This window comes from Ascaphus truei, chromosome 5, assembly GCF_040206685.1.
Source record: "Ascaphus truei isolate aAscTru1 chromosome 5, aAscTru1.hap1, whole genome shotgun sequence".
Lineage (NCBI taxonomy): Eukaryota > Metazoa > Chordata > Amphibia > Anura > Ascaphidae > Ascaphus > Ascaphus truei.
Genome location: NC_134487.1, coordinates 245,544,831 through 245,571,934, shown reverse-complemented (window position 1 = coordinate 245,571,934; position 27,104 = coordinate 245,544,831). Strand labels below are relative to the sequence as shown.

Sequence of the window (27,104 nt, the reverse complement as noted above, 5' to 3'; positions counted from 1 at the left end):
AACTTATCAGTTTTAGGCTGGTCCCCAATACTGCACGTTGAAGCAAGTGGAGCTGGCAAAGCAGTCACAATTAGGTTAGGGATGGTAAAAAAAGAGACATCCCCTCCCACCGTTCAAGGTATAGCAAAGATAGACAGACCTTGACATCTAGTCATACCACACATCTATATTATGAAAAACGAAAAAATATATAAGTATTGTGCTTATTGTATAGAAAAATAACTCGAAAAATAACTTTAAAATTAATAACACCATATTACATAAACATCATGTTTACGTGCAGCTCCATTTTTGTGATAACAAAACATTTGTCCCCTGAGATAATGATCAAATACTAAAGTACATACAGTATTAACAACATTTTCAGTGACTGTTGTACTTAGGAGAATAATTATGTGGAAATGGTGCTGGTTGAAAAGCTCTCTGAGAAGTTGGCTTTTGAAGGCATTGATCTATCCTTACAGAAAATCCTTCTTTTATTATAACAGTAAAATCAAGCATAATCAGTTCCAACTTACAAGTGGAATAACTCTGACTCTATGAAGTTTTATACAATGATTTAATTCTTCCCTAAACCATTGAAATTGTCTTTGTAATAGAAAGATCTTAGGAGGTTCTCTATTTACTCCGTAACTTGTAGGTCTCAATGACTTGCTGCATGTTTCAGTAAGCTAAAGGAGTTATCTCTGCCAGCAAGCTCCAAAACATGCAAATCACTGTGATAGTTTAACATTCTGACATGTGAAGGTGCTTTTAGAGGAAGTTTCACTATAAGACAACAATGAGTGCATTCGGTTCAGTTACCCCTGTGGTGCCATTTCATATTCGTAACGTTTAGTCAAATCATGGCAAGAAAGCTATATAGCAGGGGTGGGAAACGCCAGTCCTCAAGGGCCACCAACAGGTCAGGTTTTAAGGATATCCCTGCTTCAGCCCAGGTGCCCAGTCAAAGACTGAGCCACTAATTAAGACAGCTATGCTGAAGCAGGGATATCCTTAAAACCTATCCTGTTGGTGGCCCTTGAGGACTGGAGTTGCCCACCCCTGCATTGAATGTATGCAGAAATTACTTCTAGAACTCTGCGCTGCACACATTTCTTTAATATGTTAGGCTATTTGTTCACTGATATAACCCAGGGATTTTCATGTCTATTTGGGTATTTCTTGGTACAAAGCAAAATCACAATTGGTACGCGATATTGACATTTTTACAGCAGCACACCATACTGTACACTCATTTATCTCTATCTGCAAACTGCAGGCACCAGCGTCCCATCATTATAATTATTTATAATTATCTAGCCAAGCTCCTGCGGTGCTATGAATACATGTGACATTACACATCAAAAGCCTGAAGGTTCAAACTGCAGTTAGTGTTCAAACTCTGCAAGTAACAGTCTCTCAGGTGTTAAAGCTGCAGTCACATACTTAGCCACTTCAGTTCAGCCACTTTTTATTAATAGTAAGGCTACAGCTCCAGTCACTGCATGCATGCGCGCGTAGGAGCGCCTGGCGGCACGTGCACCAGTTTCAGCCGCGATCTGTGGTCTGGGCCGCGCTTCAAGAGAAGAGCAGGAGATCATGACGTGGGTGGGGGGAGCGGCCATGACGTCACGCAGCTGGTTCGCACACATTGGCTGAACCGCCGCCGTGATGTGGCCATCCCTTGGCCGCCGTGCCAAAAGATAAAATTCTTGTCTTTTGGCAAAGGTGGTCGCGCATCACGCGTTCTGCAGGCACACGCAGGCAGTGACTGGGGCCGGCCCCATAGAGGGCTGTATTTTGTTCGCGCCACGCACGCTGTAGCACAAGCAGTGGTGATGAGGCCTAAGACCGCGCGTATTGTGCCTGCGACCGGCGGTGAGACGGGTGACATCACCCATTGCTAGCGAAAGTTATATTTCGCTTTGCGGCGGCGGCGCGGGCGTACAGGCATTTGATTTGTTCAGGGGCTGTCACATGAGGCGGCAGCCCATGAAAAATCAAATATTGCCAGCTTCCAAAGTTCGCGACATCGCTCCATCGCATTGTCGCCGTCGCGCTTACTATAAGTGCACGCAGTGGCGGCAATGTATTTGTTTTGTGGCGACGTCGCTGTCGCCCCTCGCGGGCACTATACGCACGGCCTCAGGCTAGTGAAGTGCGACATGTACAGCTTGCACACGCAAATTACAAGAGGCCAGAGTTTCCAGATGTGTGTAACGATGTATATTACTGCTTACTCAGTCACCTAATTCAAGTGACATAGTGGTTGGCATTGTTTTGATTAAACAGCTAAACTGAATAGTATCCAGTGTAAAGCACCTATTATTATATTGGATATGGTTTCTTTTTTTTTTTGATCTAATGTTGATTTAAGATCCAGCCAACCAAGCAAGAGGAAGATCAATTTTCAGGCATGGTTTCATTTTTTTTCATCTATGCAACCACAGTTGTCTAGTCTAGATCTCTATCTTTTATACTTATCTTCTTCCTTTCTTCAACCAGATGGCTGCCCTGATCTATGCAATGGCAATGGGAGATGCACACTCGGACAGAACAGCTGGCAGTGTATCTGCCAAACCGGCTGGAGAGGGTCGGGATGCAATGTCGCCATGGAAACATCTTGCGCTGATAACAAGGATAATGAGGGAGGTGAGTAAAAGTCCTCCATTTCCAATTTCCCTAAAGAACAGAAGGTTATATGTGCACTTCAGTTAGGAGTGATTTACAGACAAAATTCTGTTAAAAAAAAATGCGGATGGCAAAAAAAAAATGTCATACTGCAGTGATCAATAAATGTTATTAACTCATTTGTTGCTGAAGACACTGTCATCTTATTGCTGTGCAGTGACAGAGTTGCAAAATCATGAAATCGGGCGGTTAAAGATAAAGGTATTCAGGGGTTCTGGTATACTGGTTCAGTCTGTGTCAGACCTGTCTTTCAGTCCTAATTTTGTCAGAAAAACATGGCTAGAACTCCCAGAATGCTTTGAGAAAGAAGTAGGCAATAGAAGTGATTCAATTTGTCAGTGACTTTATGCTTTTTGGTAGTCTCCGGGGCTTATTCATTAAGTTGCGACAGTGCCCAGAATGGGACACTACCGTACAGAAACTCTCATTGGTCAACAGTTTATTGAATAGCCCCCTTATATGTAGAAATTACATAATACATTCAGCCATTTATGAGCCTTTGCAAAACAGAAACAAATCTTCCATTCAAAACAACACCATTTTTTTTTAGCGTTGTCCTTTTCCTCCTGAGATACAATCTATTCACATATACAGTTGTTTAATAAACCCTTCATATATATTTAACTGGCGATAGCAATGCGATGGACTTGCACTGTCAGCCTTGTGTGTACAATTTTCTTTTTAAACGCAGCCCAAATCATTTTGAGAAGTTTTTTTTGTGTCTGGTTTGGTTTATGAGACTATAAAAAAAGAACATATCCGATTCCCTGAAGGTCTTTAGCAGAAAGACAATATGGAAAAAATAGTATGTACAACTTTCCCCTGGGATTTCGATCAGCTTGGTTGTCACACGTTGCTTCTGTTGCTACAATTCTTATATTGAATGAAGCCTGAGGCAACACTATACCTGATGTAGCAGGTTATTTACCAATGCAAAGTTGATGGTATTAGCTGTTGGCATTAATGAATAAATTAAGTTGCTCTATAACACAAGTGGTTGTGTACATTTGATGCTGATCGTCATCGGATTTCATTTATTGAAAAATTGATGTGTCCTAAATGCAAACATTACAATCTCCAATTTTCTTAAAGTTAGGGGATTGTGCTTCATTAAATTACAATACATTTACATCTGATTACGTGTAGTTATATCTTGTACATTGTGCAATTATGTTAAATTGGAACACATGATGCAGTACATTCAAATTTGTTATAATACACTGTGTTAAAGTGCTGTATTTCATTTTTTTTAAAATTAGATTGTGTCATGCAACCATCGGCATATTATGATATCATTAGGTGTAGGCCAATATTTACTAAATGGTGCTATTCCAAAGAACACCTTATGGCCAATTGAAAATAGACCATAACATGTCTTCGAGTGCTGGATGGTGTATTATGGAATAGCACGGCTTAGTAAATATGTTTCGATTTCCCTGACCTTTTTTTTATTTGAGTTATGGTGGAGGAATAAATGGGTGAAATAATGATTACTTTTTATTTCAGATGTTTTACCCTGCGTTATATCGGTTTCTCTTTTTGGTCACTTCATATATTGCAATTTTAAAAACTCTAAAATAATGCTGATTCACATAGCACAGGCATGACATCCAAATACTGTCTCTTTTTTTTCAGCTACAGTACGTCTCTAATGTCTCCTTCCCATTGTTATAAGGACATGGCTCACCTACACTCCAGGTCCCAATTTGTGACAGTCCAACTGATTCATTTGAATGCCGATTTTTAGACTTGTACTGTACAGACTTCCATAATACAAACTAAATAAACACAATGGCCATTATTCTGTTGCATGAAAAGTCCCATTGACTTTAATGGGGCTTTTCATGCGATAGCACGTAATCTGGGTTTATCACACTTTACAGAATAAAGGCCAATAACTCTTTAATCTTCTGTTACGGCAGCATGGATAATACAACATAATCCATAGTTAATGACTAGCTCACCTAAAATTAGCAGCACTTTTACAATTACTATGACATTTAAAGGAGAAGACACAATACCAATTAAAATACACACAATACCAATAGACACCCAGAATCAATAGACACATCTCAATATATCTTCCACAACAAGGTGACGTTCACAGCGTAGTCATGAAAAAATAAAGGAACATAACATAGTGCAGCCTGTGTGCATATAATAGTACTATATAGGGCTGTAAGATGTTTTCTCTCACACTTTATCCCCAGAAATCACGCAGTACAGAGACTCTATCTCTCTCTGAAACGAGCAACCTTCAGTTGTAACTCCAAGCACGAGTTCGTATTCGTAGGGTAATCCCTCCTCCAGTATCATAAAAAAAGGATAGAGACTTGCATAGTGTAGTATATCTACAAGATGTATTAAAGACCAGTAGCAAAAGAGATAAAATGCACTCACATTTTAAAATAAATAAAGGGAATGGTACGATATACCGATCCTTTCTGCGTTCAGTCTCCGGCGCGTGCTCTCGTTCCCATCCGACACTTCCGGTGTGCACAGCAGTAAGGGCGGATTTGACGTCACGCTTGGTCTCCGGCTGCCAGGATCTCTCAAACAGGACATAGACTAGGATTCTACGCATTTCGTCATTCGACTTCCTCAGGCCCTTATTTACTAAACAGCCTTCTGCCAAAAGGTAAAGAAGTCCCAATGCTACATCCAGTATGACAAATTATTTAGTTACATAGTTACATAGTAGATGAGGTTGAAAAAAGACGTACGTCCATCAGTTCAACCTATGCTAAATTTAGACAACAGATACTTTATTCTATATCTATACTTACTTATTGATCCAGAGGAAGGCAAACAAAAAACTCCATTAAGGGGAAAAATTAATTCCTTCCTGACTCCAAGAATTGGCCATCGGATTAATCCGTGGATCAACATCCTTCCCATGTATACTTATTTGGTATATCCCTGTATAGAAAAACAAATAGGTAGCGCTATATCCTGATGAGCAGGCAGCCTGTGATATAACCCTGAATCCCAGTCAGGCAATGTACAGAACAAAAAATATATCAGTGGCGCTCTGCTCTATTATGTGTATGTGGTGTATATGAGAAAACAAATAGAATAATACAACCAGTTGCGTAGATAGTCTCCTTGGGATAGGTGCTCCACATGTGATAGGTGACCATGTAAGGAAAAATATCAAAACATAGTGTAATACTGTTAAACATACATACAGACATGTAACATGAGACGGACGCTGAGAACAACAGGTGACCAATTACAAACACATTTAATAAAATATATCATTAAAAATACATGAATACATATAAAACCAAGAAATAGAATCTGATAGGACACTCCAACTCAAGTGGGGGTACCTGCTTACCGAATGCAAGAAGGTATCAAGCAGTGGATATATAAGAGTATCCCCTCTATGGATGGCTGCTGCTGCAACGATGTCCTGGGCTCACACATGTGGCTTCCTACGTGGAAGGTGATCGCTCCCTCTATCCGTGGAATCCACCTCCGCTCGCCGTAGACACGTGATGTAAACGTGTTTGCAGATGGCTGTGATCTCTTCCTGCACGGCCGCTCACAGCGTGCCAAACCAGGCAGGTTCAAGTGCGATAGGCGCGGATGGATATACGCCCGGGATCACCAGCCCACAGGCAGCAGCTTTCAAATACCAAGGGGGACAAGATTCACCACCGAGTCTGGAGGTCCTCACAGAAACACCCTATGCTTTTCGAAAGACGAGCTTTCTTCCTCAGGGGTAGACGTGTTGTGAAAAAGTAGTCCCTGTAATTCCCGATATATATAGTCCCGTGTTAAAGGTGCAGAGCCCTAAAACAAACTGGGTCACGCGCAGTAGGATGCGCAGGGACTCTCAGCATCTCAGAACAAAACATAAACGAATAACAAAAAAGAAAAGACAATACATACATATTATCAGTAAATAAATATACAAGAATATATATGAATGATATATATACACTGTCTAGAGTCATAGGTGCTAATAATGCCTATTAATAAATAATAAATATTAAATAATTAATATCATATGACTCAATTCAAAGAACATCAATTGTGATGATGGACAACAATTATATACCAAATGTGGGAAGTATGTTGAGCAGAATACAAATTATGCATGGCAGATGTGGTGAAAATAATGTGACTAAGTAGTGTAGAGTGGATAGAGATATCCATTAGGGAGTGGGAGAGGAGTGAATGAATACGATGTGTGTGAAAGAATATGTGATTATATGCTAATGTGTGTGTATGAAATATGAGTGAGGAAGGTGGATCTACCTAATAAATGTGTTGTATAAAATATTATATATTGGTGCAATAATGCATGTATAAATGAGTGAATGTGTAAAGTGCATGATAAAGTATAATATAATAATGTAAAATATGTGTAACTGGATAATGTATAGTGTAATATTAATAAATATGTAATATTATCACAAAAGTGACGTGCATCTGTGATGAGGGAAAGGCGATACATATTTATGTGGAATAAAATTATAATGTCAGGCAGCTTGTACACTGTTACTCGCCGGTTATCAATAGTCTGGAGTTTAGATAGTCTATTTGTGGATGGTTCATCTATCCAGAAGGAATGGTTTCAGGTCGAATTCAATGTTAAGCCCTAAAGGGGTAAGTGTTTTCAATTCGTAAATCCAAAAGGATTCTCTCTTACCTAATGCACCTCCCGTGCTCCCACCGCGCCAATTGGTCGTGACAGCCTCTATCGCTACACATTTTAGACCTCTAGGGTTTTTATCGTGCACTTGGAGGAAATGGCTCGACACACTGTGCGAGTCCAGACCTCTTTTAATGTTATAAATGTGTTCGTAGAGCCGACGCTTAATCGGTCTTGTGGTCATACCCACATACTGCAGACCGCAAGGACATTCAAGGAGATAAATAATATTTGTGCTATTACATGTAATGTGTTGTTGAATGGTGTATTGTTTGGAAGTTTGGGTGGATGTGAATGTTAGCTGTTTGGAACTGAATTTACATGCTGTGCATGTGTTGCATGTGTAATACCCTTTAATAACATTTTTGTTTGTGTTTGTTTGGGATCGACTTTTAGATCTAAGTGGACAGCTGGGGGCTTTTGACCTATATTTGGTGCTTTAGTGAATATTATTTGAGGTTTGAGTGGAAGTATTTTAGATAGATCAGGATCCTTTCTCAGGATAGGCCAGTACTTTTGGATAGTTTTTCTTATCCCTGGTGCCATCTGGTTGAATTGTGTAATGAATGGTACGTGAGTATGTGTATTGGGTGATTTGGGTTTGTACTCGAGAAGGGTGGATCTATCTATTGCTTCGACCTCAGAGATGACTCTATCGAGATGATTTGATGGATAATTTCTATCGATAAATCTATCTCTAAGGTCCTGTGCTTGTGTTTGGAATGCTTCTATTGTGGAACTATTTCTTTTGAGTCTGATGAATTGACCTTTGGGAATGTTATCGATCCACGCAGGGTTGTGATGGCTGTTGGCATGTAGATAATTGTTCGCCTGAACCTTTTTGAAATGGGTTTTGGTATGTATGGTGTTATTCCAAAATATATGACTAAATCTAAAAATTCCAAAGAAATATTACTAGAGACAAATGAGAATTTTAAATTAAATGGATTGTTATTCATATAAATTTGAAATCTGTTCAGTTCTTCTAATGAACCAGACCAGATAAAGAAAATGTTGTCGATGTAGCGCCGCCATAGTACCAGGTTTGCTCCAAAATGTATACCTTTCCCATCCAAAAAGATGTCCAACCTTTTTTGAACAAATCTATTGTATCTGCCATCACAGTCTCCATGAGTAATGAATTCCACATTTTAACTGCCCTTACTGTAAAGAATCCTTTCCTTTGTTGCTGGTGAAATTTCCTTTCCTCCAACCTTAAGGGATGGCCCGAGTCCTTTGTACTGCCCGTGGGATGAATAGTTCCTTTGAAAGCTCCTTGTATTGTCCCTGAATATATTTGTATATAGTTATCATATCCCCTGTTAGACGCCTCTTTTCTAATGTAAATAAATCTAATTTAGCTAGCCTCTCCTCATAAGTTAAAATGTCCATCCCCTTTATTAATTTGGTGGCTCTTCTCTGCACTCTCTCTAGTTCCATAATGTCTTTTCTTAGGATTGGTGCCCAAAATTGTACTCCATATTCAAGGTGTGGTCTTACTAATGCTTTGTAAAGGGGCATAATTATGTTTACTTCCCATCCATCCATTGCCCGTTTGATGCAAGATAAGATCTTGTCTGCCTTTGCAGCTACTGCATGACCATGACATTGGGCACTATTGCTAAGCCTGCTGTCTACAAGCACTCCTAAATCCTTCTCCATCAAGGATTCCCCCAATATATCTCCATTTAATTTTTAAGTCGCCTTTTTATTCTTGCATCTCAAATGCATAACCTTACATTTATCTGTATTAAACCTCATTTGCCATTTACCTGCCCACGTTTCCAGTCTCCCCACGTCCTTCTGAAGAGAAATTACATCCTGCTCTGATTCTATTACCTTACACAATTTAGTATCATCAGCAAAGATGGAGACTTTGCTCTCGATCCCAACCTCAAGGTCATTAATAAAAAAGTTTAAAAGCATTGCTCCCAGTACCGATCCTTGAGGTACTCCACTCACGACTTTAGCCCAACCTGAAAAAGTTCCATTTATGACAACCCTCTGTTGTCTGTCCTTTAACCAGTTTTCAATCCAGGTGCATATATTATTACTGAGTCCAATTTTCTTTATTTTGTACACCAACCTCTTGTGTGAAACCGTATCAAAAGCCTTTGCAAAATCTAAGTAGACCACATCAACTGCATTACCCTGGTCTAAATTCCTACTTACCTCCTCAAAGAAACAAATAAGGTTAGTTTGGCAAGATCTATCCTTCATAAATCCATGCTGACTATTACTAATAATTTTGATTTCCATTAGGTATTCCTGAATATTATCCCGTATTAAACCTTCAAGTAGTTTCCCTACTATTGAAGTCAGGCTTACAGGTCTGTAATTCCCCGGGTGTGATCTAGCTCCCTTTTTAAATATAGGCACCACATCTGCTTTACGCCAATCTTGTGGTACTGAGCCTGTGGAAATGGAGTCCTTGAATATTAAATATAATGGTTTTGCTATTATTGAGCTTAACTCCTTGAGAACTCTTGGATGTATGCCATCGGGGCCAGGTGCCTTATTTCCATTAATTTTTTCAAGTCGCTTATGAACTTCTTCCTCAGGTAACTAATTGGTCATTAATATGGAGGTTGTGGCTTCCTCCTGTGGCGCTACTATTGAACTTGATTATTCCCTGGTAAACACAGAGGCAAAGAATTTGTTTAATACCTCTGCTTTTTCCTTATCTCCAATAATCTGCCTACCCATCTCACACTGAAAGGGTCCTATATTTTCTTTTCTCATTTTTTTGTTATTAAGGTACTTAAATAACTTTTTAGGGTTGACCTTACTTTCTATTGCAATCCTTTTTTCATTATCCATTTTTGCTAATTTAATTGACCTTTTGCAATTTTTGTTACATTCCTTATAATTCTGATACGATGTCTCTGTCCCTTCTGACTTAAAGAATCTAAACGCCTTCCTCTTCTTGTCCATTTCCTCCCCTACCTGTTTATTTAGCCACATTGGTTTTGACTTATTTCTTTTATACTTATTACCCAAGGGTATACACTGATAAGTGTGCTTTTCTAACAATGTTTTAAAGACTGCCCATGTATCTTCTACATTTTTCCCTGCAAAAACATCATCCCATTGTATTACTACTAGATTAGACCTCAGTTTATTAAAATCTGCCTTTCTAAAGTTTAAAGTCTTTGTTGAACCCAAGTAATCTGTTTTTTGATCATTTATTTCAAATGAGACCATGTTATGATCACTGTTACCCAAATGTTCCAGGACTTGAATATTTGTTATTACTTCTACATTGTTTGATATCCAGAACTGCCCCTCTCCTGGTTGGTTCCTCAATAATTTGGGTCATATAATTATCTTTAAGCACCCCCAAAAACCTGTTTCCTTTTGTTGTAACGCTAATCTCATTGCCCCAGTCTATGTCTGGATAATTAAAATCCCCCATTATGCAATCATGACCCAGTTTTGATGCCTTCTCCATTTGCAAATGTATTTTAGCTTCCTCAATCTCACAGATATTTGGTGGTTTATAGCATATTCCCACAAACATTTTCTTTATACTTTTACTTTCACTGCTAATTTCTATCCACAAGGTCTCTACATTTTCATCATTCTCTTCATAGATATCACCCCTTATAATAGGTTTTAGATCTGGTTTAACATATAGACATACTCCACCTCCCCTTCTATTTGTTCGATCCTTCCGAAAAAGAGAATACCCCTTTAAATTAACTGTCCAGTCATGAGTTTCATCCCACCATGTTTCAGTAATGCCTATGATATCATACTGCTCCCTTGTAGCTATTAATTCAAGTTCCCCCATTTTATCTGTCAGGCTTCTTGCATTAGCAAGCATGCATTTAAGTTTTTTTTCAGCCTGTACTATTATCTTATCTGCTCCTTCCTTTCTGCTCCCACTTGTTTAGTCTTTAGAAGTTTTCTAGTATTATCTCTATTTACTATGGGTATCTCACTGCTTGTCAAACTTGCACTTGCCCCCATTCTACCTCCATACCACCTTGTATCCTCATCTATTCCATTTAGTTCATTATCTGTTTCATAGTTAATTAATATCTGTTTTTTTCTCTGTTCCCATAATTATGGGTCATTAAGTTAAATTCTTTGGCCAAAACATTTTGAGCCAGCAACCACATCAAGGGTATTCAACACTCTAAGCAAACCTTCATCCATGTTTAAAAAAAAAAAAAGATATTATAGCCCCATTCTCCCTCACCCCTGCTCCTCCTCTCTCACCCCCCCCTTCTCCTCTTCCTCTCACCCCCACCTCCTATTCAACTCTCACCCCCTCCTCCTATCTCACTCCTCCTCTACTTCCTCTTTAGTCTTAACCCCCCCACTCCTCTCTCACCCCTCCTCCTCTTCTCCTGTCTTACCCTCACTACTCCTCTCTCACCCCACCTCCCACTCCTCCTCAATCACCCCCCTCCTCCTCCTGTCTTACCCTCCTCCTGTTCCTCTCTCACCCTCTACTTCTCCTCTTCCTCTCATTCCCCTCCTGCTCCTCTTTCTCTCACCTCCCTCCTTCTTCTCCTCTTTTCTCACCCCCTCCTCCTTCTCTTTCTCTCTCATCCCCTCTTCCAGCTCCTCTTCCTCCTCTCACTCTCTTAGCAATGCCTACAAGGTTTCAGTGGAGCAGGGCAGCAGAAGAGGACCGTGGGTGATGGCAGCGGGAGAAGAGGACAGAGGATAGCAGGTGCAGTGGGGTCGGGCGGGGGAGAAGAGGACTGCAGACTTTGGGAGGAGAGCAGGATGGTCAGGGAGAAGCTGTGCTGTAGCAGTGGCAGGCACCGGAAAACAGTGAAGACTTCTGGGTAGGACCACTGGGACACGCTCCTCCCCAGCTGTCCTCCTCTGTCACCTTGCTCCACTCCCGCGATCCACCATCCTCTTCTCCCACCACCACCTGTCATCCTCCTCCTCTCCCGCACCGCCCGCCATCCTCCTCCTCTGCTGCTACCCTGCACTTACCACTCTCTTCCACCACCGCTTCCCCAAAATGTGCCGCCCCAGACAACCACCTATGTTGCCTAGTGGTTGCACCGGCCCTGCATCAAGGTAAACCCTTTAACAGGTCCTGTCCTACTAAATTTATACTGTCTTTTGTATTTCTTCCACTGCATAGAGACAAGAGGAAACAAAACAACACTATAGCCAACAGCTATGAGAAGAACAAACAGAGATAAAATATATAGTTATTAACTTTAATTTGTCATACTGGATGTAGCATTAGGGCTCCTTTGTCTTTTGTTATATACATTACAAAATGAAGCCTATCCCAGTAGCACTCCAATTGACACAATTGTGACGGGTTTGGTTTCCTTTATTCGTCTATTTGTCAAATTTGTCTATTTGCCCTACATCTGATATAGAACTTTTTTGCATTTTAAGAGGCCTATGGCCTTGAAAAAGGAAACTGAAGGTCTCCTCCATAACTCCCTTTTTTCCTTTTTCGTTTGCATATTTGATTATATCGAATCATGGCTAGCTCCTCTAGGTAGTAATTTATAGTATTTTCATGGGTATTATTTCACTGTATTTGAGCGATGTAGAATTTCGTTCTGTCTTGACATTTTAGTCAAGTATTGCTTTCTATATGGCCTTGGAATCTCATATGCACGAATAGCTACTGTATAGTGCTCTACTTTGTTTATATGAGAAGAAAAAACGATCAGACAGACCATCTGCTTTAGATGTCAATGTGCCATTGATATACAAACATTTTTCCAAAATTCAGCTCTACTAATCCATTTTATGTGCTGCCATTTAAAACTGAAATTGCTACTCCATGCACTATGAATCAACAGCTTGTGTTCAGAACAAAGAAAAGATGTTCCCTCTTGTTATCATCAGGCACTAACTTAGCTGAACACATTGTACTACTAACTTTATTCTGATAAAGAAGACCTTTCTGAGTACCAGGACAGTCCTTCTTTAACACCAGGTTAGAATGGGTACATTATCCTCCATGTTCCAGTGTAGCCAAAAGCAGCAAGACAGAAAGGTGCTATTCGTAGCGCTATTCTATAGATATGTGTAATCCTAACCAATTACTAAGAGAATAACAAAAAATAGAATATAATGCTAATAATACACATTCAAATCCTCTAGTGTAGTTAAGTGGACTAACATGCAGTTCTTAAACTATATTTACAAATATAACGGTTCCCTTAACAGTGTGATCTAATCCTTATACCAATATGTGATAACAAAATACAGTAACAAACATATAGCTCAAATAATATATAGATAAAAAAAATATATAGGTAGAAAATGCTAATTGGATAGTCCTGGTGCAGCACTCTATAATTTCCTTCCAAAGTGAGCAAAAGTCCAAATGTCCAAAAAGAATGCACTCTCTGTAATGTACGTTGACTATAGCAAACATACAAACAAAGACCAACACACAAATAACACAAAATGACAATATGACAAAAACAGAAGTAGTCCAACATGCATTACACATGTAGTACTCATTGAGGACTTCTTTATTATTACAAGTGATGAAAGGATTGCTAAACATGTTAAGGAGGCTGGACATTGATAATAAATAATCTGTTCTTAACTGAATACGTATAGAAAATGTGTTAGAGAGGTTGATTGGCAAAAGTTTTTGTAACAGAGGAAGCTCTTTTGGATTGAAGAATTGAGGGCTAAACGTGTTTTTTTTTGGTTACATTTTAATTGAATGTAATTTGATAATTGTTAATACTGTATATTTTTAATTGGTTAAACTCTTTGAGGGAGTCATGCTGATGTATGCATATTCCCTAATGATGTGTTTTGAGACTGATTGGTTACACCTCTTGTGAATGAGTTTTAATGGAAGTGAATAAAATATTGTTTTTTTAATTTTTCATCTGGGAATTTCTGTCCTACATTGGTGGTGTGAGTTGCTCAATGAACTTATGAAATATATGCAATTAGCAGTTTCAAGGCACCCTGCTTGGATCCCAAATATTGCTGGGGATTTTATTTCCTTATTTGCTGATTTAGCAGTGCGTAGGCAAAAAAACTATATTATTATTATGTAAAATTCTGAGAAGACATGATTGTTCCTTTAGATTACTACCAAAAACAGCACGTTAGAAAAAAAATCAGTATGCCTTTTTGGTGATTTGAAAGACCAGTTTCCCCTGTTGATCAAATATCCTGATTTCTAAAATATTCTCCAATTCTGGATGGTCTGAAAATGAGAGATCTTTGGGGTGAATCCACAAAGCTCAATTAACTTAGGGCAACTAACATCACACTACCGAAATAGTTAACGGGCGTTAGCTTCCCTAACTTTAACCGAGATCCACAAAGCTAAATATATGCAAAAACTACAGCAATTAGGTGGCTCATTTGTATATGGCTAAAGCGGCGAGAGCGAGCAAACGTCAGGATAGGACACCCAGGCACTAGCTGGCTGTATGGCTAAGGAAGATGCCAGGTATATATTGTAATATACTGTACCTGGCATTTGCCTTCCCAATAAATTAAAAAATGAACCCCTTGGAAGCCATAGTGGCTTGTTTTCATGCTACTATAGCTTTCAAGGAGTTAATACACAGGTCTTGCTAATTTTTTTTTTTTTTATTCACATTGATTTCCTATGTTACTAAGACTATAGAGGGAGACAAAGTGGCCCACTTCAAAACACTGGGCAGGAACAAAAAACTTTCTGCTATCGGCGTTAAGTGCTGGAAGCAACTAATACAGGTATAAAGAAATGAGACAATTTGTATTCAATTCTATTCATTTTGTAATGCACCTCCCTTTCTCCTTTTTTTTTTTTTTTTTTTTGTTTTTAAGGGGTTTTTATTCTCTTTTGGGATTTTCCATGTTGTTTTTTTAATGTTAAACTGGGATCTCCATGTTAAACGGACCATATATTATTCTATGTACAGTAACTCACCATTCTATGTAATGGTGAAAAGCCGGGTTGCAGACATGCCTGAGACATGTGAATGTGCTCACAAGTGATATTTTTATTTGCTATGTGATTATTGAAATCAGGGAATGAATAAGCAGTAGCAGGGTCAGGCTATTTACTGAGGTGTCTGAACTCAAAGTTTAAAACAAGCGTAGCCCAGCAACATAACTGTTAACCCCTTGCCATTTGACCACAATTACAATGTTAAACTCTGCATCTTCACTGATTTTGCTAACAATATAAAATGCAACAGCTTTGATACGGTTTATATTTTTCTCAAAAATGCTAAATATTTTTTTGTATTACACGGTTTGATATGGGCCAGGGGATACATATACTTGTTGACAGCACAAGGAAGTATGGTTTCTTATCGTTAGGGTTTTCCTCCTTGGAACACCTCGGCTAAAGAAGATATTGACCTCTAAGGTCTGTGACTTCCTTGCTGTGGAAAATATCCCAATTGAAAAGAAAAGGCAACATCTTTGATGGAAGAAACACTGCTTCTATCATTTGGAACTGACTTTACGGTACCTTATTTTAGTGACGATTTAAAATGTGCTTCCTAACAGTTACGGGTTAGAAAGGGAATAATGGATAAGCAAGTGTGCTGACCCATGAACCGCAAGAGTGAAGCCTGAAAGGCTTGTGAAATCACCACACAGACACCAAAGGTGTCCAAAGAATCCTCCAGCATATACTTGCCTGCAGGTATATTTTATTATTTATCATTAATGATGCCGCAAGGACATGCTGGAGTGTTTTTAGAGAGATAAAAAAAATGTATCCAACTTCATGTGTAAGGAAGACACTGGTGTTCATGATCAGTAATGTAACCTTTAATGCATTGTTCAGTGTTTCAGTAATACTTAAAAACGCGATGGGTGGGAGCAAATATATGTGGTGGTTGTCAGATACAGTGAAAGGGGATTGAGGCTACGTCCATAGTGCAGATACAGAGCGAGCTACGTAGCTCAGGCCGAATCAAACACTAGGACGCCAGTGCATAGTGCGCACGCGCTAGTGCGTGCACATGCGCTACAGGCCGAGCGGCGCTTCGGAATACAAACAAGTTTATTTTGCAAGCGCGACGCCAGGAGGAGGAAGCACGGAAGCTAGCGCGTTCCACTATGGACGCCGCCTTAGGAGCAACAGTAAAGGCTTAATGGGTCAGTCACACGGCTCAAAAGGGGACACTGTGTGCTCATTTGCATATCATTACCCAGAATCCATGGCTGCAGTGGAATCATTGTATTCTAAGAGATAATGGTGAAAAGTAGGACTGCAGACCTGTCTAATAATGTGAATGTGCTCACAAGTTATATTTGTTAATTTACTCAAACTGTTTGAAATGTCTTAAATGCAGAATGCCGGTATAGCCATTACCAACACTGACCCACACCCTGCTTGCCAAAGCTTAATGCAAGATAAGTGGAGGACAACCTGCGCAAGTCCCGTTTAAGCCACTGGAACATAACACACATGGTTTTGCTAAGGGAAATTAAACCCCACCAGTTTAGCTTAACATATTTAATAAATTACCATTTTTTTGGTTTGTTTAAACAGTGGTACTGATCACCTACTCATGAAATATCCCGAAAGCTGGGTTATTTCAATACTTGCTGGGTCTGCACTTTAAGAGATTTATATACACAAACATCTTCTCTCCCATGTTTGTTTGGTTTAGCTTGTGGCCTACTTATAAATCAAAAGCACACTGTCAGCTTTAAATAATTGTATGACTTTTATTATTGTATTACACACATCTAATTTTCCAGAGGCTTTTTATCTTAAACTACAGTGATTCAGTGATATTAGAACGCCTAGGCTAGCCACCTTTTATCAAGTTGAGACACTTTGTAAATGAAAATGTATTTTATTAGGTGAACCACAACTCCCCAAGACTAGAAATATGCTTGCGATAATGCTAATGTGGCCTATATTAAAATTTACCCCAAAGACTTATGAAATCTGCTTTGCCGCTTTCATAGCATAATATAAGGGTGAATGCGTCTTTGGGGAGATCAGCTTTAGGCCAAAGAGTAGCTCAGTTTCCATGCTCATTACAGCCTAAAACGTACTACTAAGACTACTATGTAGTGTGCAGGAAGAATTAAAAGCAACTACAATTGTAATGTTTGGCCATGTATCTCTTCATTTGAAATTAGTTTCCCTAAGTTAAAAAATAGACTGGGTGGAGATTTTCAACAAAATATCCATGCTGTAGCAGAAGAAACAGAAAGGAATAAGCGGTCTGGCTTATCCTGACAGCAGCTGAAAAGAAAAATAGTGAATGTTGCTTTTAGTCAATTATCCGGCACCGTGATGTTTTTTCCTTTCTCAAAGAAATTGATGAAATGCATTTACAGGGCTGTTTGGGGTTAGACCTCGGATCTGACCCCTTCAAAAGCTGAGCATTCCAATTTTCCGAAAATCGAAAAAAAAAAAAAGAAAACTCAGAGAAGAAGCCTCCTAAAATAAGCATATAGACAAGCTTTGCGCCCATCACACCGAGAATCCGGTGATTTTATACTGCTACAGCTCTGTGACATTTAAGATAATACACGTTGTTTTTTTTTTTGTTGTTTTTTCAAAATACAAAAGCAAATCATGTCATTTAGTTTCCCTCAACAAGCTTCAACTCAGCAGGGGGTTTAGATTCACAGCAGACAAAAGAATGTATCCGTTTTGAAATATAAAGGACCACAATCTTTTGGGACTACTGCCTTGCCTTCACAGATGGACAATGTTCTGATAATGATCTTTACAAGATCTGCAGTAATTAGAAGATGTTGGTCGTGCTGTGATCAACAATAACTCTCTTTCTTAAGTTGCTTGTGTTCCTGCATGTGTTATATTTTTGTTATACAGTATCTCAAACAAAGGATATGCATTCTAGCTTTGAAAAAAATATACGCAGCAAGCATGACAACAGTCCTTATTTTTGATGGAAGCCTTGATTCCAAAGTCTCTCTGTCAGCAAAATTCAGTTCTGCAAACTCTCCTGGGTTCTGGCAGAATGTCCCCATTCCCAGGATGACCATGTTTAATTGAGGGAAAGGCTTGTAATCTTTTGAGTCTTGGAAATGACTTTGAGATATCAACTACATGGTCAGCATAATATAGATAAGCAACAAAGGTCATGTTTCATTCTGTATTACTATTATATTGTAGATCACATAAAAATACCACTTGTGAGCACATTCACATGTCTTAGACAGGCAGCAACCCTGCCTTTCCCCGTTATCTCGTAGCATACAATGCTTCACTATAGCCCGGGATTCTGGGTAATGACATGCAAATGAGAACTCACAGTATTATATTGTAGAAACAGAAGTGGTATACACCTCAAAAACCACAAAAATACATACTTTACAGTTCCTCTTGGTCACCCATAGAACAATTGCATTCAAAGTTGGAATATGCCGTGATCTAGCTATATCTCTATCTACATAATCTTCTAACTATATCTTTCAAGGATATATGTATCTATTGATCTATTCTATCTAGTATCTCTATTAAAGATGTGGGAATATGTTAAAGATGCACTTTACTGCAATTTCAATTGGACTTTCTAAAAAAAAATTACAAAAAAAACATGAATATTCTAGCAAAATGTCAAAAATTCATGTTTGCTTTTTACTCTCCTTGCAAATTGTCATTTGTCAGATATTGTAGCAGAAAAAGATGGTGGCAGCAAAATATAGCCCTTTCTTAGCTGCTAAATATGCTACAGATTGTAGCCACAGTATCTTGTTTTGCTATATCATATACTGTAAGTAGCAATAACATTATGAAGTTTGGGGGGTTTAGCTCAATAAAGTCAGAGGCTATTTTAACAATTAGTCCAAGTGCATTAAGAGATGTATTAATAGTAAGGTAAACAAAATAGGTTAAGTAAGATAGCAGTAATTAATACTTTAAGTATACAAAACATGGGTTGTCTTTTCTTGTCTTAACTTGTCCATGATACCGTAAGGCCCAGATTCACAAAGCTCTGTTAAATGAGACCAAAAAATGGGATATTACCTATTATAGGAACGACCATTATTTATCCTGAGTTAACATTCTTATTTGCTAAGCTATTATATGCAAATTATAATGCTATAATTTAGCTCATTAGCATAGAGTTAACGGCATGTTATTTTAGGATTACGCTGCATTATCTTCAAATAACATAACATTACTCCCATCCAGACACTGAAATTGGGCTTTTGGAGGAGAGAGGGAGCAAAAACTCTATTCAGCCCAATTTTAGTGTCTGAATGGCAGTAATGCCAGAGTTAGGTATGACTTAAATAATGTTACTTTATTTCCTGATGTTAATCTTAATTGAGCTAAATGAATATAGGAGGAATATATTTTAGGCTATATTGAACCAATTTGCATATCATCTACAATATCAGCCGTTATCCATAATATGATGCTTTTTACAAGACTAATCCTGATTAACGTCACATTATTTGCTACATTGAAAACGACGTTAACTTGGGTAAATGTCGCGTTAAATAGGCTTACTGTGCTTAGTAAATCTGGGCCTAAGTGGCTAACATATTAGATCTAATTATGTTGACCAGATGGATTTAAAGATATGTGCTGCATCAGTAGCACTTGGCCAGCAAGTCGTTATTCTATTACTTCACGTATCCAGAAATAGCTTATTCTTGGGGGAAAACAGCCAAGAATGAAGGACCACTCAAATAATGATTGACATGTTGTCAACCTGCTGGAGGAAAGCCTGGAGCCTACAGTTGTATGCAATTGCACACTTTGAAATTGAGACATTAACCCCTTGTATGTTGAAGGGGTCAATCTGCAAAGATCGCTGAACAATACATTTCTACTATATTAGCAGGGGTTGATATTTGACTCCAGAAGATGTGTACAGGCTCAGTGAGTTTGTTTTGGGATTGGGATTTTACACTGTTACAGTAATTATCTGAACCCATCCTTGAAAGTCCTTCAAAGGCTTCATAATCTTTTCAACATTTTTAGAAGGTTTTATCTGCATGTCCTGGTTTATTTTTTAAGTGACATATTACAGTTTCTGTAGAAAAAAATGTGTTAAAACAGGTACAAGCAAAGAGTACCAAGAAGGAACCCAATTGTTTTTTTATCTCTGCCCTTTTATAAATACTTTGTTAAAATGTGAAAATAAGTGTCATACAACGTTACACTGATATTCGCTAAACTCCGATATCGTTTAAGGCACAGCGATTCCATGTAACCCATGTACTCCCCATGTGGGAACTAGAAAAAGTACAGAGAAGAGCCACCAAATTAATAAAGGGGGTGGATAATCTGATTTATGAGCACAGGCTAGCTAATTTAGATATGTTTACATTATAAAACAGGCATCTAAAAGTGGATATAACTATATACAAATATATTCGAGAACAATACAAGGAGCTTTCAAAAGAACTATTCATCCCAAGGGCAGTACAACGGACTTGGGGTCATCCCTTAAGGTTGGAGGAAAGGCGTTTTCATCAGCAATAAAGGAAAGTGTTCTTTACAGTAAGGGCAGTTAACATGAGGAATTCATTACCCATGATGGCAGATACAATAGATATCTTTAAAAAAAAAGGTTGGACATCTTTCTAGAAAGGAAAGTTATACAGGGATATACAAATTAAGTAAACATGGGAAGGATGTTGATCCAGGGAGTAATCTGATTGCCATTATTTGGAGTCAGGAAGGAATTTAAATGTTCCCCTTATGACACATCATTGGATAATGTTTCACTGGGGTTTTTTTGTTTTTTTTTGCCTTCCTCCGGATAAAAATATTGTCAATACAAATATTGGATAAGTATCTGTAATCTAAATTTAGCATAAGTTGGACTTGATGGACATATAGTTGTGTGAAAAAGAAAGTACACCCTCTTTGAATTCTATGATTTTACATATCAGGACATAATAACAATCCTTAGCAGGTCTTACAATTAGGTAAATACAACCTCAGATGAACAACAACACATGACATATTACACTGTCATAATTTATTTAACAAAAATAAAGCCAAAATGGAGAAGCTACGTGTGAAAAACTAAGTACAACTCAACCCCGTTATAACGCGATCCGTTTCAACACGAATCTGCTTATAACGCGATGCAAGCATGGGTCCCACTTTTCGGATTTATGAATACTTTTCAACACGATTATTGGTATCTTAAATACTTTATTGTACAATGCATACAATTGTACATTATTTCTAACGCGATCCACTTATAACGTGATGTGATTCTTTGGACCCCAATGCACAGTGTTATAAGGGGGTTGAGCTGTACACCCTTACTGCTTGCATAGGGATTAAGATGCTAAGTAGCAGACAGGTATTGCTAATCAAATGCCCTTGATTAATTGATCATCAGCAAGTGTGACCACCTCTATAGAAGTCAAAGTTTTAGCAGTTTGCTGGTCTGGAGCATTCAGGTGTGTGTTAATACAATGCCAAGGAGGAAAGACATCAGCAATGATCTTAGAGAAGCAATTCTTGCTGCCCATAATCTGGGAAGGGTTATAAGGCCATTTCCAAACAATTTAAAGTCCATCATTCTACAGTGAGAAAGATTATTCAAAAGTGGAAAACATTCAAGACAGTTGCCAATCTTCCCAGGAGTAGACATCCCAGCAAATTCACCCCAAGGTCAGACCGTGGAATGTTCAGAGAAATTTAAAAAAAATCAAGAGTTACATCTCAGACTCTACAGGCCTCAGTTAGCATGTTCAATGTTAAAGTTCATGACAGTACAATTAAAAAAAGACTGAACAAGTATGGTTTGTTTGAAGGGTTGCCAGGAGAAAGCCTCTTCTCTCTAAAAAAAACATGGTAGCACGGCTTAGGTTTGCAAAGTTGCATCTGAACAAACGACAAGACTTCTGGAACAATGTCCTTTGGACAGATGAGACCAAAGTGGAGATGTTTGGCCATAATGCACAGTGCCATGTTTGGCGAAAACTAAACACATATCAGCACAAACACCTCATACCAACTGTCAAGCACGGTGGTGAGGGGGTGATGATTTGGGCTTGTTTTGAAGCCACAGGACCTGGGAACCTTGCAGTCATTGAGTCGACCATGAAGTCCTCTGTATACCAAAGTATTCTAGAATCAAATGTGAAGCCATCTGTCCGACAGCTAAAGCTTGGCCGAAATTGGGTCATGCAACAGGGCAATGATCCCAAGCACACCAGCAAATCTACAGCAGAATGGCGGAAAAAGAAAAGAATCAAGGTGTTGCAATGGCCCAGTCAAAGTCCAGACTTTAACCCGATTGAAATGCTGTGGCTGGACCTTAAGAGAGCTGTGCATAAACAAATGCCCTCAAACTTCAATGAACTGAAGCAACGTTGTAAAGAAGAGTGGGCCAAAATTCCTCCACAATGATGTGAGAGACTGATAAAGTCATACAGAAAATGATTACTTCAAGTTATTGCTGCTAAAGGTGGTTCTACAAGCTATTGAATCATAAGGTATACTTAGTTTTTCACACATGGCTTCTCCATTTTGGCTTTATTTTTGTTAAATAAATCATGACACCGTGTAATATGTCAAACCATAGAATTCAAAGAGGGTATACTTTCTTTTCCACACCACTGTATGTCTTTTTTCAATCTCATCTACTATGTAACTTGAATGGCAGTTAACACAGACTAGTGGTGTGAAAATCCATATTGGAAGTTAGTGGATCGACAGTGCACGATACTTTTTTTAAATTTTAGCATAGTTTTTTAGTATTTATAAAACAATAAAAACAATTGGATTTATATCTTTAGTACCAGTTTAACTCAGTTTGCTACAGAAACGCTGTTAGAGAATGTGGCTTCTGGAGGATCTTAATGCTGGATTTTCTATTTTCAACAATTTTCATACAATTCTCCAGTGCAGTGTTATACAGCACACATTGAGCCTGAAAGCTGATATATTAAATGTAACCCTCCCGCCAGGGGACTATGTGAAAAATGGTCACTTATCAGTTGCTAGAAGCCAACATCCTTCACACAGCTAGATATTGAGGTCTTATCTCAGAGCTTGAAGATGACAATCTGGCCTCAGGCTCTTGAAGCAGGGCAGTGAGGATAGGATGACAAAAAATGGGCAGCAGAGATTTTTACACACACACAAAAAAAGTCTTTATTACTAATCTTCAAAAGCAAGATTTCTTGCAGCTGTCGATGTTAGCAAACTCACAAATACGGGTTCGCTTGATAATGAGTAGTTTATTGCCTGCTCGTACAGCACAGAGTATGATCATACACGAAAGTTGTCCATTAGACACTCTGCCAGGGGAGGGCCCAAGCAGGCTTTAAATACATTTTAGATTCCTTTGTTTAACATAGGTTACTAGGCTGAATATAATGACATCACATCACAGCATTCCCTGTACACGAGGGTATTATTCTCTTCTAAACCAATCAAATTATAGGTCTTCTTATCTATACAAGACTAACTCCAAAGATCAATTCATCTACCCAAAACTGGTTCCTTTTAGCTGACCAAAACACTTGAGTATTTGAGCAACAAGGCACAGTCCATATCCCCTTTCTGGAACAAAGTTCACTCTTGCATCAACACGCATACAAACATATAACACACACAAAGACAAGATGGATACCGCACACTGCTTACAATTTCCTCTCCATAAACCTCCCAGTCCTTTTCAGTAATTTCAACAGTATATTAATTTCAGCAATATTACTTTGTCACAGCAAAAACAACTTAAACCAAAAAAGTGACTCACAGACCTCAACCTGACGGGATTAAAAGGGAGGTATCCCAGAAGAGGATTCTACTAAACCTAGAACTACAGCATACAGTAACTTCATTGTACCAGTGAATGTTCCATCTTCCAGATATTCTGGTACACTTCTGGCCACTTGCCCTGAATAAACCAGGGGGCACTGGTTGGTTGCTCTTAGGGTTAAATTCTATATACAGTAGTCCAAAATAGCCGTTTGAGATGTTTTCAGAAAAAAGCACCAATTCAAGACTATGGGGATTTGTAGACAAAAATGGCTTTAACAGCTGTATATAGACTGTATCCCTTTCTCTGGGTTCGACCCAAGGTCTTAGAACTCCAATAGGAAATTTAAAGGATTATCTATAAACTAAACTAAGAATAGGAAACCAAACTTTAAACTGTATTATTTAAACCATGGGAATAAAAACACCTCTCACCCTTTTGCTATGTTAAATACAGTGTGAGGCAATATCCAGATCTAATATATTAACCCATCAGTAACTACTTAGGAGGGTCGCATAAAGAAATAGCAAGGTTTTGAAAAATTGGCATACTTTGTATACTGGAGAACTTTTTCTCACTTGATATATAGAGGGTTATTTATTAAGCTGCAATATTCCCGATTAGGGCACTATTGCATGGAAACTCATATTTAAGTCAGTAGGAATTTCCATGCAATTGGCACTATTGCAGTTTAATGAATAGCCCCCATAGACTTCTTAAAATGTGGGATAATAATCATCCATAATCATTACATCTTTTTCAAACCATAAAGTTAGGTTCATTCTTGATTCAAATTTCAGAAACAGATGTAGCAAGACTTCCAGTGGAAGAAGCAAAAGTCTGTGTCACAGTAGACTTGTAGTGTCTGCCACGATCGCACTGTGGGGGGTTCATGCTTCCGAATGAGATACCACTCAGTGTTAATCCTCCGGTGACCATGGGTGGCAGCGGCACTGAAGAAGGTTAGCTTAGCTACATCTGTAAATGTGGCCTACACATCTTTTATTTTTGGATTCAGCTCATGGAGACCCTTCATTTGGTTAAAGATAACAGAGAAAAATAAGGGGACTCAAATTTAGTATGGAATTGCTGGCGTTAGGTTGGGGCACCAAGAAAGAAGCTTTAAAAGCTACTCTTGGAGCATTTGCCTCTTAGCGTGAATGTTTCAAGTCACTTGCTCTGATTTTTTGTGGATTGGGTACTAGTAATAGGGATCAGTAGAAGGAGAAAGAGCGCACTTACTTGATATTATGGGACAATGGCATATATAATTTTTTTGTCTCCTTTCTGTGATTTGTCTTCACTTTCTTATGCCGCAGTAATATTTGCTGGGCTGAAATTGTATAATCTGTTTAAGATATTTGCATCTCATATCTACCAAAACAGAATTACTGTAAGTGAGCTCAACCCTACCCCTAGAAATTGAATGTTTTAGTAACACTATAACTTTAATTTACCTCTATGAAGTATGCTGCTAGGGAAAGAGAGTGGACCTTACATTTATGGAAAACAAATACATAAATCCTGTGCTCCTCCATTAGTTTTTATTTTTAGGTGCCCAGTGTCCCGGAACAATAAGCCTAGGGATCTTCTCATCAATCTGCTCCTGGCATTGGCTACGTTAGCCATTTATAAGACCAGGAAGCCGTGTCTGGAGAGGGAGGTCCCAACAAACACCGTGGCCATGTTCCGGGAGCTGGTGCGCTTCCATATCCGTACAGAGCACACGAACGTTGAGTCCACTGGGACGGTTTCAGAGTTTGCCTCCCAGTGGGCGTCAGGCGGAGTGTCCCCACTCTGGATTCTTTTGTACTAATCCTTCTTTTTTAGTGCACTTTATTTTATTTACAGTGCACTTGTTGTTGGTTTAATTTTATATTTGTTTGGCTGGTTTTTGTTTGTTCTACTTGGTTCCCACATAGAATTGCTGTTCAACTGATTGGCTGGCTTTGCAAAACCAATTCAAAATAGACCTCCCTCATTGTCTTACAATTTGTTAGGAAAATTCTACATTTTGAGCCTAAATCTTAAAACAAAGGAGTCATTTAGTTGCATCGTTTGATCAAAAAATGGTCCAAGCCTGCTTACCCCATCAAGTTAAACTCAATTTTAGCGGGTACATATACTAAGTGCATAATATTTCTTATTGTCTTGTGGATTAAACATTGTGAAATATGCGAAAGTGCCTAAAGGGTTAAATGAATGAAGCATTTTTGCTATATGCATAAATATAGTGCAATTAAAACTGGCAAACAGCAGAAATATAATTCCCTTAGCATTATGAGGTAAAAATTGTGAGTGCGCATGTTCCTTAGTGAAAAGTAATATATATATATATATATATATATATATATATATATATATATATATATATATATATATTTATGCAAATGTAAATACAACTGTATGCTCATCTGCATGTCTTAGGCAGGTCTGCAACCCCGCCTTTCACCATTATCACCCAGCACACAGCACTTCCACTGCAGCAAGGGATTCTGGGGAATGACATGCAAATGAGCACACAGTGCCACTTTTTGCTTCAAAAACCATTTTTAACATGGTTCCCTATAGGCTTAAGCTTGCTGCATGGTCACAGCTTTGAGCACAGCCGGGGTTAAGGTGCATACCCAGAAAACCTACCCACAGACAGCTGTTTCGACCTTTATGGGTCTCATCAGTGTGGGGTTGGTAAACTGGGTATGCAGAGAAGCTAAAGTATGGGGTTTACCATACTGAGTTAAGATATGGTGAGTAAAAAAAGTGACAAAAACCCTCCACAGCAAAGCAAATATGCAAATGTAAATACAACTGTATGCAGTGCCACTTTTTGCTTCAAAAACCATTTTTAACATGGTTCCCTATAAGCTTAAGCTTGCTGCATGGTCACAGCTTTGAGCACAACCAGGGTTAAGGTGCATACCCAGAAAAAAATATATATATACACACAAACACACACACACCTACTTCTCTTGTTTTTCTGTCACAGACACTCACCACCTTCTCCTTTAGCGTGTGAACTCCAGACTAAAGTATCTAACACTTAATAATAAATTGATCCAGACAGAGACATTTTTCACTGACATGCTATATGGTGTTACACAGCTTAATATGTAGCACCT

The 27,104-nt window shown here is 38.6% G+C and overlaps 1 protein-coding gene across 8 annotated transcripts in view; it reads left to right on the top strand.

Moving 5' to 3' along the window:
- TENM2 (teneurin transmembrane protein 2) overlaps window positions 1-27,104 on the top strand; it is a 2,373,952-nt gene that overhangs the window by 2,259,806 nt on the left and 87,042 nt on the right. For all 8 annotated transcript variants that reach the window (XM_075601896.1, XM_075601894.1, XM_075601892.1 and 5 more), the window contains one exon: window positions 2,488-2,634. In XM_075601896.1, coding sequence (XP_075458011.1) covers window positions 2,488-2,634 — 147 coding nt within the window. The remainder of the gene's footprint in view (window positions 1-2,487; window positions 2,635-27,104) is intronic.